Here is a 14400-nt window from a genome sequence, read left to right on the forward strand (position 1 = left end):
GGGTTGAACCCAAGTCTTCTTATCTAACCTTACCCACCACCCTGGCTTTGTATGATTTTTAAAAAAGTTTTTATGTCGGGGTTGGGGATTTAGCTCAGTGGTAGAGCGCTTGCCTAGCAAGCGCAAGGCCCTGGGTTCAGTCCCCAGCTCCGAAAAAAAGAAAAAAGAAAAAAAAAGTTTTTATGTTTACTAATTTTCAATTAACTTTGTATACCATGTGATGTTAGAACTGGTGGGCAACATCCAAAGACTTGCCACCTGGTTTATGTGTCCTGTATTAGAATGACTCACCTGTTCTCAATTATGAGTAGAACCTGTGATGAGGAGAGGCTAGTCAGTGCAGTAAGCTACCACTTGAGAGTACTAGAGGCTAGAACCCGAGGACAGCTCTAGAAGCTAAACATGACCACTCTCCATTTCATAGTTGACTGCTAGTAAGAGTTGTGATCTAGGGTGAGAGAGATGGCTTAGCCATTTGGAGTACTGATCTTCAGAGGACTAGATCAGTTCCCAGCACCTACATCCTATAGAGAAGATAAGGATTCTGGGATAAAGCAGGGAGATCCACTTGTGAAGATGTGAGGAGATGGTCACGTGGCACCTGAGCACAGGTAACCAGCCTCGTGGTAGAATGTAGGCTAAAATAATTGGGTTATCTAAGTTAAGATTCTAATCAGAGAAGAGCCTAGCTATAAGGCCAAGGTATCTGTAAATAAATTGAGTCTGAATTTTATTTCTGGGAACATGAGGATGGGTGGAATAACTGGACCCAACATCTACAACATCCAGTGGCTCACAAGCCTGCAACTCCAGGGGTTCTGATTCCCTCTCGGCCTTACATGAAGTACCTGTACTCATGTATACAAACCATAAAAAGATACACACATAAAGGCTTTCAGTTTGTTTTTGAGACAGGAACTCACTATGTAGACCAGGCTAGCCCCAAACTCAGAGATCCACTTTCCTCTGTGGATCTGTGCCTTCTAGGTGCTGGAATTAAAGGCATGTGCCACCATGCCTAGTCCTAAATCCTTTTTAGAAAATATTTTTAAAAATTTAATTATGTGCATTTGTATCTGTGTGTGGTATATGCACATGAGTCCAAGTGGCTGGTGAAGCTAGAGTTCCAGGTGGTTGTGAGTCATCCAATGTAGGTGCTGGGACTGGACTTGGGTCTCTGCAAGAATACCACTACGCTACCTCCCTAGCCCATCTACAACCATGTCTTACCACACCCCACCACCAAAAGTGGGGATCTAATCCCACAACCTCCATGATTTAAATTCTGTGAGCAACCCAAGAAGCTGATACCAAGCTCTGGACCACACACATGCCAATTTTAGAATCAGACTTTGCTTCATTCAGTCTAGAAGGACTTGCCTAGAAGATCAGCAGACCCTCATATGGATCTCTGGTCTAGAGGATAATAGACATTATTTAAGTCACTGAACTAGTGGTATACTGCCGATGCTCTACTTGACTTTGGACATCAGCACTGTCTTCACTACTAGGGTTTTATAGTATCTTGAAGTGAATATTCCAAGTCCCTTAACTATCTTCTTTTCCAAGTCTGCTTCGGGTTTGCTAGGTTCTTTGTATTTCCACAGAAGAATTCCATTTGGACTCTCAATTTTCTGTGGCAGAAAAACATCCTAGTTCTTTGACTTCACGGTATTGAAGCACATTCTGGACAGCACTGACATGGTGATAACTGCCAGTCTTCCAAATCCAGATGGAACGTCTTGTTCCTCCTAGCTCTTCCTTCATTTTCCTCTGCAGTGATCTGTACCTTCTAACGTATCTTATACATGTTTGTTAATTTAAAAAAAAAAGTGGATGCTGGGAATCAAACCTTCATTTTCTGCAACAAGTACTCTAAGCCACATAGCTGGCATACTCTCCAGTGCCCCAATTTTTCTTTTTTGTTAATTGTGATTTTTAAATAGAAATGTATTACGGACTAGGGCATGGGGAAGGCAGAGGGCAGGAGACAGGGCTGCAGGTTCTCTATAGCTCAGGCTACTCTCTAGATCTTCCTCTTTTAGCTTCCCAAGTGTTGGGACTTCATGCATGTACTACCTCACCTGACTTGCAACTCCCTACCCCACTTCATAGTTTCTAAAATTATTTGCTACTAGTGTACAACAATAAATTGAGTTTTAGGCATTTTATTTTTCAAAGTATGTGTGTGTATTTCCCCATGGGAGGTAGGAAAGAGCACTGGACCTCCCGAGCTGCAATCATAGGTGATTGCTGACTCACCTCTCCAGTCCTTGAGTCCTTTATTTTACTGTAGTTCTGGGGATCAAACCCAGGGCCTTGTGTCTTCTATTTTCTATTACTTACGTTTTGAACATTAGCCAATATGCCTTCTTAAATTTTGTTACATTCATTAATCGGTGCTAGTGATTGTTTTTGTAAATTATGTAGGATGGATTCCTTTCACACTTTAAAAAGCTGTTTTTAAGTACATTTTCTATGTGTGTTGTGCTCCATGTGGGTACAAGTTACCTGTGGAGGCCAGAGTAGGATCCCCATGGAGTTGGATTTACAGGCTGTTACGATCTGCCTGACATGGATACTGGGAATCAAACTCAGATCTTTTGTAGGAGCAGCAAGTGTTCTTGGTTTATGAGCCATCTCTTCAAGTCCACTGTTTTGTTAATATAGCCCAGACTGGGACTCAGCTGACAGGTTGTGGAAATTGGTTCTCTCCTATCATAGAGATGCTGGGGGAACTAACTGAACGCAAGGTGTCAGGCTCGGTCGGTAACAAGTGCCTTTACCCTCTTAGCTATCTTGTCAGCCTGAGAGTCTTTACCTTAAATTCTTGATCCTATTGCCTTTAGTGCTTGATGGGCTTGATGTTATTTTTCTTTAATCTGGATAAATTCGTTTTGTAGTTCCAGTCATCTATTACATCTAAGACACATCTTTATTACGCATTAAAGATAGTTTTTAGTCCATGTATATGAGTATTTGCCTATGTGTAAGCATTTGTACATGCAATGCCCACAGAGGCCTGGAGAGAACATCCTCTCAAAGAACAACTAGGGCTCTTAATTGCTAAGCCAATTTTCCAACCCTTGGTTTTAGTCTATTATTTAATATAGAAATCTGGGTTAAAGCTGGACACTGTGGCACATCCCAGCACTTTGGAGGTGAAGGCAAGACAGAAGGATAAAATATCTCCCTTGGGTTATTTGATTTTTTTTTTTTTTAACATTTTACGTGACTGAGACCTCAGGGCTATGCTATTTCATAATGATTAGATTAAGTATAGCCCAGTAACATAATTTATGGCAAATGCCTATTTTGGCTTGGTGATGCTAGAGTCTGAGTAGTCATGTAGTAGTTAACAAGAAGTTTTGGATGACAACTCTACATGCTTTGTCATCATCGTTGTGGAAGAATTTGATACTTCCCTGCACTGAATGTGTTGATAGCTGAAAACTTGCCTGGTATCTTCCTCTGTGTGACCCTTTGCTACAATCAACCTTTTTTTTTTTTTTTTTTTTTTGGTTCTTTTTTTTTTCCGGAGCTGGGGACCAAACCCAGGGCCTTGCGCTTCCTAGGCAAGCGATCTACCACTGAGTTACCCCAACCCCTGCAATCAACTTTTAACAGCAGTGTTATCAGTTTCTGAACCCACTGAGTCCTAACCAATCACTCAGCCTGGGAGTGGTCTCAAGACCTCTGACACAGTTCCCAGGTTGTTTTTGGGCTTATCCTAGTAGGTGACAAATGAGCTTTAGCCAGCCAGTGTGTGTATTTCCTAGACTAGGAAACCTGTGATCATTTTATCTTCAAAAAGCTTTAGTCTACTGTGGGACTTTGATTACACAATCTTTTGATTATTCCAAAGGTTCCTTAAGTTTTGAAGGTAATTTTTCTTTCTCCCTTGTTCTTCAGGTTGTGTAAATTCCCTAGTCATCAAATTCACAGATTCCTTCTTTCCATTTTGCTATTACGGTCACTTAGTGAGTTTCGAATTCAGAAATCATATGGTTCTAGGGTTTTCCCTAGGGAATTTCTGTTTCTATTTTTAGGCTGAGATTCCCTTTATTTTCATTCAATACATTTTTCCTTCACTTTGTTGAGTGACTATAACAACTTTTCTCTCCCCCAAACTCTTTTCCAGGGTCTCACTATGTAACTGGCTGTCCTGGAACTCATATATAGACTAGGCTGGTCTTGAATTAATTCTAATATATGAATTTAGTTTATAGAGATCCTCCTTTTCCAAACTGAACTGTATTTTTCTGGTTTTAAAAAAGTTAGTTTTGGGTTCTATTCTAAAAACCAACTAACATGTTTTACAGATTAATGTATTTAATGTTACAGTTCTCTGTAGAGTATGCATTAAAAATTATTTAGCTGGATATTCATTTAATCCCAGCACTCAGGAGGCAGAGGCAGATGGATTTCTGAGTCTGAGAGCTTCAGAACAGCCAGGGCTATATAGACAGATCCAGTCAACACTCTCACACATGCAAATAAATGACTTTATTTATTTCATATGTATATGTGAGTGTCTGCCGGTCTGTATGTGTACTGAGTGAGTGTAGACGCCTATCCTAAGGAGGCTGAAACTGAACCTGAGCCTCTGCAGTAAGGCTGTAAGCCAGTGCCTACAGCCACTGAGCCTGGAGAGTATGGATTGGGGTGTTTTAAGCACGCCATTTTGTTAAACCCAGTTTGCAAACTTTTATCACTGGCGCAGATCAAGGCTCAGTTCTTTCATCTTTAGCTGGACTGCCTGGAGTCTCTCATGTCCACATTAGGTCAGAGATCAGACAAAGTGTAAACAGAGATTATTTTATAGAATTTTAGGCTTTTGTCTTCTGGATCTCTCCTTTTCAGGATACTTCTTCCCTTTTAATGTCTATCCATTGAGAATGACTTAAATTTTCCTCTTTGGCTGGGTGGTGGTAGCACACACTTTAACCCCAGCACTTGGGCGGCTACATAGATAACCTGGTCTCAAAACAACAAACAAACAAACAACAAAAATTCTCTTAGTCTTCTCAACCTGTCAGGTCTCAGCTTCAGCTTGTTCTTCTGATTAAAAGCATGAAAAATAGATTGAATTTAATTGTTCAAATGTATTCAATGCCTTCTTATAAGTGTTAACTCTTTAAAAAACTGCTTGCTTCTCTATGTTCTATACAGTCTTCAGGCCCTTTTCTTTTAAACTATTTTTAAGTATAGTCATGTACAGAAAGAATGGGTCCAATAGAACCCCACCTGGTTATAATAAAAAATGTGACTTTATTATTTTTTTAAAGATTTATTTACTCATGTACTTTACGTATATGAGTGCTCTGTCTTTATTCACACAGAAGGCATCAGATTTCATTACAGATGATTGTGAGCCACTATGTGGTTGCTGTGAATTGAACTCAGGACCTCTGGAAGAGTAGTCAAGTGCTTTTAAGTACTGAACCACCTCTCCAGTCCTGTGATTTTATTTTTATTTAAAAATTTTTAATCTAAATATTTCTTTTAAAAAAGGATTTATTCAAAATAAATAAATAAATGTATATATATATACATATATATATACATATATATATATAGCAGAAGAGGGCATCAGATCCCATTACAGATGGTTGTGAGCCACCATGTGGTTGCTGGGAATTGTACTCAGGACCTCTGGAAGAGCAGTCAGTGCTCTTAACCGCTGAGCCATCTCTCCAGCCCTAAAGATTTCTACTTACGTGTATGTACTCGTCATGTGTACACACTGTGTGAAAACAAGTTGATGCATTTTACTGAAATGTTTTTACATTTTTAAAGATTTGGACATAAAATAACTGCTAAGGTTTTTTTAATCTTGAAATTTGTAAAGAGTAACCTTTTTTTTTTTTTTTTTTCAGAGCTGGGGACCGAACCCAGGGCCTTGCGCTTGCTAGGCAAGTGCTCTACCACTGAGCCAAATCCCCAACCCCAAGAATAACCTTTTTAAAAAATACTTTTAATATTAATTTTATGTATGTGAGTATTTCACCTGCATATATGTAAGTATACTCTGTGTATGCAGTGTCTGAGGAAGCCAGGAAAGGACACTGGTTACCCTGCAACTGGCGTTACTGACAGATGTAAGCTGGAAGCTTCTACCCATACGTCAGTCTGCCTTAACTACCATCTAAAATATCTACCAATGACATCATTTGGTCAGTGAGAAATATCCTTAACTTCCATAGCTCTTGAAATAGATCAGCTGGGAATTCCTAATAATTACTACTTACAAAGTTCTTTACTTATAACAGCACAATAAAACATGGTAAAATAACTACCATCATCCCATTACCAAAGGAAGATGGTGAACCAGTTAGGCTTGTTGTCTAAGGTCACACTGAAGTCTGAAAATACCAGAATTAGACAGGAGGCTTTATGACTCAATTTCTATAGGCTTCATCACTCAAAATTGTTGCAATGTACTGCAACCCAGGAATTCAAAAGGTACTGATGTACATTGGAGTAGTAATCTACGCTTCAATGCTGGCTGTGTGTAGAGCTTTAAATATCTTTTCTTACTCCTTAAACTGTGGTGGTTTGAATAGAATGCCTTGTATAGGTTCATATATTTGGTTGTGAGCCTACCCTTTAACGGCTGAGCCATCACTCCAGCCCAGGTTCATATATTTGAATGCTTGGTCCCAAGTTGGTGGAACTGTTTTGGTAAGGACTAATAGGTACTATTAGGGGAGAAGTGTCACTGGGGGTGGACTTTCAAGTTTCAGAAGCCCATGGCAGTTGGCTATTTCCTAATTATGCATCAAACTTAATCTTGCAGTTAGTGCTCTAGAGCTATGCCTGCCTGCCATGGTCCTCACCACAATTGTCATGTAGTCATAGTCTCTGAAACTATAAGCAAGCCCCCCGCCCCAACCTGTTTTTTCAGGCAGGGTTTCTTTGTGTAGCCCTAGCTGTTCTAGAACTGCCTGTGTAGACCAGGCTCAGAGATCCACCTGCCTCTGCCTTCCGAGTGCTGGAATTAAAGGCATGTACCATGACCACCATGCTAAGCAAGCCCTTTTTGAATGCTTTCTTTTATAAGTTGCCTTGGTCATGATGTCTCTCACAGCAATAAAAAGTAACTAATATACTCTGCAAGATAAACAGCATTCAAAACCATTTTACTGCAAGCTATCTGCTAGGAAAGAGACCATTCCAAATAAAAAAGATTCTGGTACTGTTGAATGTCCTGTTGTCCGCAGACTGTTCAGTAGGTCTGAAGTATGAGAATGAATGAGTCTCTCTGAAGTATTACTCCAAAAGAGCACTGTCATAATGATCACCTACTTTCAAAGCATAAACCCTCTGTGGAATACAGCAAATTAATTAAAAGTTACATTTACTGAGTTTCCCGGCAGGAATTCTTTTATCTTTGATAACTAATTAAAATTTACAAGTCCCCTATTTAAAAAACTGAACTTTGAAAATAAGTAAGAATACAGACTGGGCCTGTAATCTCAGCACTTCAGAGGCTGAAGCAGGAGTACTATGAGCTCAACAATAGCCTGGGCAAGATAGAGAGTTCCAGGCCAGCTTGAGGCAAACTTATCTCAAAACAAACAGCAGCAAAATCACAAAAATGGTAAATAAGCATGTGGTGATATTCTTAAAAGGCAATAGCCATACTCAGACTACTTATAAAGAAAGGACTTCAAAATAGAACAGAAACTTTATAATCACAGCAGTATTAGCCACATGCAGAATTTCTGTTGTAAATGGTTACCTGGGAAATCACTGAGAAGTCTTGCTAGAACATGCTTGTTAACTGTTTCAGTCTTGGTAAGGCTGGAAATAGAATCTATTCTAGTGTCTTTGATGATAGTAGGCTTTTTGGGAATCCCAAGATCAGATCCAGTTGTGATATCTGTGTGTTCTAGGATGTCAGATGAATTCTGTGGCCCAGACTGTGGATCAAAGGTTCGCTTGAGTTTTCCTCCAGGAGACATTCTTTCAGCCTGCACCTGCTTAGCCCCTAATTCTTTAATGGCTCTAATGGTGAGCTGCTCCTGCTCTAAGTCGGAAGACACCTTGGGGGCACCTCCATTTGTTTCTCTGCTGTGTTCACTGTATTTGCTTTTAGTATTTTTGGTTTCAGAACTACTTAGCTTATTTTCATGCAAGAGTTCCACAGGCAAAGTGTTTTTAACGTTTGCTATCTTCTCTAACACTGCTTCCAAAACATCACCTTTCTCTTTATCCACTGTCCCCTTCTCCTCAGTTCCTGTGAGGGCAGCCATCAAGTCCTCTGGAGAGGAACCATCTGTATCTTCAACATTTTTTCCAAGCAAAGATTCTGACTTGGCAGAAGCTGGCACAGTTAGTGAGAATCCAGTCTCACTAAGAACACTTGGAGGTGCTGCTGAGCAAACTCTGGTTGTGTCAGTCATAGCAAGATTTTCAGGTATGACTTCATTCAGCATATTAGGTACTTGTGGAGACATCTGACCTTCCAGACTCCTCTGAGTAGGAGTTTCTGCATGGGCCTGCTGCTGCTCAGAGTTTTCATACATTTCACTCCTCACAGTTTCATGACTGGTAGTCTCTTTGTTTTCCCTTTCACTTGTTTTTACAGCAGCACTTGGAAGGGAGTCAGATTTTTCTGGCAAAACTTTGTTGTTCTTAACTGAGGGATTTTCTGTGGTGTCCTCTATTACTGTGTCATCAGATTCCCCAGAACTATCAACCTCTGTGACTTCCCCTAGCACAGAGTTAGGCCAGGTACCCCTCAGGTCAGGTAAAGTCACTTCCACTGTGGCTGCTCCAGAGCCTGAGATAGGCTGAGAACTGTCTGGTACACCTTTGCCACCAGCTTCTTTTGTGGAGCTGAGGTAGCCTTTTACAGGTTTTCCTTCTGTAAATGTTTCTGTCCAGTCACCTGTGGATCTAGTAATGGGAGTGCTCCCATTAAAAGAACATACAGGCATTTTCTGTTGAGGGCTTGTTTTAAGATTTATAACTGGAATTTCTGAGCGATGTTCACTCCTGTCTAGTCCTGTACTTTCTGTGGTGCAAGGTGATTTGTCCGCCTGTTGTTTTGCTTGGGGATCTAAGTCCCAAGTCAGTATTTCATTAGTAAAGTTATGCATATCATTCACACATCTAGACACTTCTTCCAGTGCTGCTGTAGTGTGTGAGAATTGTCTACCGAGCAGTGCAGAGGATGGGTAACGCCCTGCCTCTTTATTTCTCAGTGGAAACACTTTGTCATTCATTTCCAATAAATCTGCTGGGGATTCTCTGTCACCGTGAGCTGCCCAGCCACCCAAATCATCTGTGCTTTCCTTATACAAATCTTTAAATTCTCTGTCAAATGTTGCTTTGTCAATAATTACTTCAAATGGTGACTCAGGAGAATCTTTTTCTACACTGGCTACTGCAGGTTCAGATGGAGACAAGGAATGTGTACAAATGTGTTCTGCCTTACGCTGCCCAAGATCCAGTGCACTTCTGTCCTCTCCACTTGGAACTTCACTTGGGTTCTTGGGTTCTTGGTTTTTAACTACCCACTCTTCTGTTGGATCAGTTTCCTTTGAAAGAAAAGTAGGTTGTTCTGGGAAACTGTCTGGAATAGAAGGGTGGCTGCAAGGAATGTCAGCTGCAAGAGAAACCGGAGTGTCTACTCTGTCCTTGTTGGTCCCCTGAGGTGAGTCCAGAGTTTTCTTATCTAGAAGAACCAAGGGATCTTTTCCGTCTTTAGCTACAAGATGGCTGCCTAATGTTTCACTTCCAAGTGGTGTTGTAGGGTCAGGGTTATATATTTCAGAAGATGAAAGAAAGGAGGAAGTCATAATTTTTGATGGTGGCTCATCAGAGCAAAGAGAGCTCAATCCCACTATGGTCAGAATTTGAAAGGAAAAAGATCATTTACCAGGTGCAAGTACACACATTAGCTAGTCAGGCCAAGCAGCATGCTTTTTATTTTTAAAAATCATATGAACACACGCGCGCGCACACATAACAGCATGTATATAAACAGATGCATAAACACACAAGTATATAACAGAGCAAAGATCAATGGTTGTCTTACAAAACATGCATAAAACTGCCAACAATAAAACAAAAGCCAGTATCATGCTATAAATTGTGAATGACAAAACATATTCAGGACAAATATTTTTTAATTGGTTTACTTTTCCCTCCCTGCATAATAAAGGGGTGATGATACTGAGAGATTTGGGGAGTTTTTCTTTTCTTTTGAGGGGGTTCTTATTCAATAGGAGCAATGTAATCTATACAAAACAGCTTGCTTATGCTTATGACATGCTGCTATGCCTTCCTTTGTAAGCTGAACAATTCAGAACATACTGGCTCTATAGATCCCTTGTCATAGTCCTCATAACCTGAGAAAGAAAAGTAAGCAGCTTGACTCAAGTTGTTCTTGATTTAGAAAGGCAGCAGATGTTTTTTTGATTCAACAAAGAGATGCAAATTGCCTGATGTTCTGGAGTATTGAAAAGCTCAGCCTGCTATCGAATCTCCTGGCTACTGGCCATTTTAACCCAATCACACAGTGCATCACAGTAAGAGTCTCCTTGAGCTTCCGAGGTGGCTCAGGACTTGACTTCTGAACAATGTCAGACCTGTTAAGGCTATGGGCATCATGGAAACGGACACAACCTTGCAATTGGCCAGGTGTACAGTGTTATAGTGAAACATCTGGGTGTAAATTGACAAGGGTGGACTTGTGGTAGTTCTTCTCCACTGTCACTTCAATAACTGTCTATGATGATGCTTCAAAGAAGTAAACTGAATGTGGATGGCATCACCCTATGCCTAGTCTAGGGGTTCAGACAAAATAAACAAGAAATGAGGTGGCCAGTTGAGCAACAACACCCTTCTTTGCTTACCAACGTAGTGAATATTCTGAACTTATAATCTAAAATAAATCTTTCTTCCTTTTAAAAAATACTGAATGGTATGAGTTGGTTTCTTTGGGTTAAAACATTAGAGTTCTGGGGTTGAGGATTTAACTCAGTGGTAGAGTGCTTGCTTAGCAACCGCAAGGCCCTGGGTTTGGTCACCAGCTCCGAAAAAAAGAAAAAAAAAAAAAAAAAAAAAAAAACCATTAGAGTTCTTTTAAAAACAGGAGTGATATACTAAGTCTTACAAGTTAGTAATTTCACAGCAACCATTTACCTACTATATTATCTTTATAATCTAAGGGAGGATGAAAATAACCATCCCAAGAGACAGCACTGTCTTTCCCACACATGAGAGAAGGTACTGTCTTTTTCACACACTGCTGGAGCTGGAACAAAGCAGACCCTAAAATATTTCTAAATAAATGAATCAAAGGCACAACTTGGATCAGGTGAGGCTTATGTAGGCTCAGGACAGCAATGTTTTGAGCATGAATGAGTAATTGGGAAGACATGGAAGAAAAATTCCTTTGTGATTGTCTCTACACATAGTCTAGACTCTTTTCTAGATAAAGCAGATAGAAGGAAATTTATGACATCATGAAAATTGCTAAACATTAAAATAAGATTAAATGTTTTAGTACAATAAACAAAAATCATATATTATGGGATGTTTCCAAATGCCATATAAAGAGCTGTTGCCTCATTAGACAGGAGTGGTGGTGAATGCCATTAGCACATTGGGTGGAGTTGGGGGCACCAGAGGCAAGAGGATCTGGGTCAGTCAGAGGCTAGCCTTGTTTACATGGTGAGTTCCAGGACAGCCAGGGCTATGTAGAAAAAGACCCTGGCTCCAAAAACAAAAACAGAAGTTGTTTTATTCTGGCACATCACTAAAATTTTATGTCATAGGATCTGAGCTTTAGAACAGTAAAGCTGTAACCTAGGCAGAGGGAACCCCTTTCATAAATGGAGGTGGGGTAGGCATAGAAGTAAGTCTGGTTATAAAACTGACAGAAAAAAAAATGACGCTATAGATGTTATAAACTGTGTGTATACCAATCATTACATATCCGAGATCCTCAGCATGAAAAAGGTGTAAGGAGGACTGGAAAGATGGTTCAGTGGTTAAGATCACTGTCTGTTCTTCTAGAGGACCCATGTTCAGTTCCCAGCACCCACATGGTAGCTCAAGACTGTCTGCAATCAGGCTGGAGAGATGGCTCAGCCGTTAAGAGCACTGGCTGCTTTTCCAGAGGTCCTGAGGTTCAATTCCCAGCAACCACACAACCATCTGTAATGGGATCAGATGCCCTCTTCTGGTGTATCTGAAGACAATGACAGTGTACTCATACATAAAATAAATAAATAAATCTTAAAAAAAAACTGTTTGCAATCAAATCACTAATGCACATAAGATAAAAAAATAAAAATTATATTTAAAAGAAAAAAGGAGACGTAAATGAATCCCAATACTTGGGTTAAAATGCTGAAACTTTCCCAACAGGAATGGAACTCTGAGGCAAGCAAAACTGACCTCACAAAGAGAACATAGCCTACCATTTTATAGACATGGAACTTCAGACAATTCAGAGGACTTGAGGTTGAGAGTGTCAGCAAAGTAAATTAATTAGGTCTACCACATGCCAGACACCATTTCAGAAACTAAATTTAATATAGTAAATGAAACAGAAAAAAAGACCAAAATATACAAAAATCAATAAACAAATAAAATAATGGTATTATTGATTTTATTCTGTAAAAAGAAAAAGAAACCAATAGAAAGAAATGATTACAACATATGTAATTATTAGAGTAACAGTGAGAACACTGTGTGCTTTGCTAGGCTGTAAACTTGCCAGTTTCCTCTGCCCTGTTTCTCTCCTGTTTCCCCTGAACTATGAGCACTCCAATAGTTCTGAACTGGGTATAGAACAATCTAAGGCAAAACTATGAGGTTAGGCTAGAAGTCTTGCTGTCAGAATGTTAGGGGTTTTCTTATGAGTACCATGACTACTTAACAGCCTGCAAATATATATATATATATATTTGATGCAAAGTATTCTGTGTTCTAGGCTGGCCTCAAACTTACTATGTAGATCAGAATATTCCTGAACTCCCGATTCTCTTGCCTCTACCTCCCCAAGGGCTTCATATATGCCATGTAAGAACTCAATCAACTGGGGTTGGGGATTTAGCTCAGTGGTAGAGCACTTGCCTAGGAAGCGCAAGGCCCTGGGTTCGGTCCCCAGCTCCGAAAAAAAGAACCCCCCCCCCAAAAAAACTCAATCAACTGAACTATAGCCCCAGCTCCTTATTAAAGCCTCTTATATGCCAGGCATGGTAGTGACATGCCTTTAGTCCCAGCACTTGGGAGGCAGATCTCTATGAGTTCAAAACCAGCCTGGTCTACAGAGTTCCAGGACAGTCAGTTACATAGAGAAACCCTGTCTTGAAAAACCAAAAGCCTGATACTCATATGTGCGTGCATGCCCACACACACACACACACACACACACACACACACACACTCTCTCTCTCTCTCTCTCTCTCTCTCTCTCTCTCTCTCTCTCATAATGATTTCATAACTACTTGTGGTGGACAGTGTATTGTGAAGTTTTGAGGGTAAACAGAACATTGCCTTGTTCGTTCTTTGGTAAGCGTGAGATATAGGATGTTATTAGCTTTCATTACTGTCAGACTTTCCCTCATGTAGCCAAAGAAGGTAACATTTTCATCTGTGTTTTAATTTTAATTATCTCCATTAGAATTTTGGGAAATGAAAAGAAACTCTGGCTAACCCTAACCCTAGCAAACTTCGGCAGAGCTGATATGTACTAACACAATGGAAAAAATTAGGCTGGAAGTAAAAGGTTTATAATGTAAAAATATTAAGCAGAAATAATAAGCCTTTTACAACAGCTCTAAACAAGAACTCTCCAATTAGTAGACAGCATGGCATTTAATAGCCATTAGTGTTTTACAAATCAGCACTTTATAACACAGTAGAAAATTCCAGAGAAGCTGAAAGTTGTTACTTATTAAAATACTATACACTACACGACTTGCTGTTTAGGTTTGGGTTATTTTATCAATAAGAAAATATCTACTAGCTTTCTTTTTTCAAACACCCAGCCCACGGTGTCTCATGCATTTGACCACAGCACCCAGGAGGCAGAGGCAGGAAGATCTCTGAGAGTTCCAGGACAGCCAGGGCTACAGTTACCCTGTTTCAAAACCCAAAATAAACACAAACAAACATAGACCTTGCAATATTTCATATACACTTAAGTCTCCATGAAAAAAAATCTCTCATGAGTAGGTATGGTGCACACATCTATGACCCCACACTTGGGAGATGTAATATCAGTAAGCAAGCACTCGGGAGCAGTAAGATTAGGAGTTTGAGGCCAGTTTGTGTTATATGATACCTTGTCTCAAAACCACAAAACATTACCACCACCACCACCACCACCACCACCACCACCACCACCACCACCACCACCACCAAAAACTTTTA

At 40.0% G+C, this 14400-nt stretch overlaps 1 protein-coding gene across 4 annotated transcripts in view; it reads right to left on the minus strand.

Moving 5' to 3' along the window:
• Rtn3 (reticulon 3) overlaps window positions 1-14400 on the minus strand; it is a 56519-nt gene that overhangs the window by 21906 nt on the left and 20213 nt on the right. For 2 of the 4 annotated variants that reach the window (NM_080909.3, XM_087599664.1), the window contains one exon: window positions 7745-9853. The exons of the other annotated variants lie outside the window; for them this stretch is intronic. In NM_080909.3, the coding sequence (NP_543185.2) occupies window positions 7745-9853 (2109 nt within the window). The remainder of the gene's footprint in view (window positions 1-7744; window positions 9854-14400) is intronic. 4 annotated transcript variants of the gene reach the window in all.

This window comes from Rattus norvegicus, chromosome 1 (genome assembly GCF_021556685.1).
Source record: "Rattus norvegicus strain SHRSP/BbbUtx chromosome 1, alternate assembly SHRSP_T2T, whole genome shotgun sequence".
NCBI lineage: Eukaryota > Metazoa > Chordata > Mammalia > Rodentia > Muridae > Rattus > Rattus norvegicus.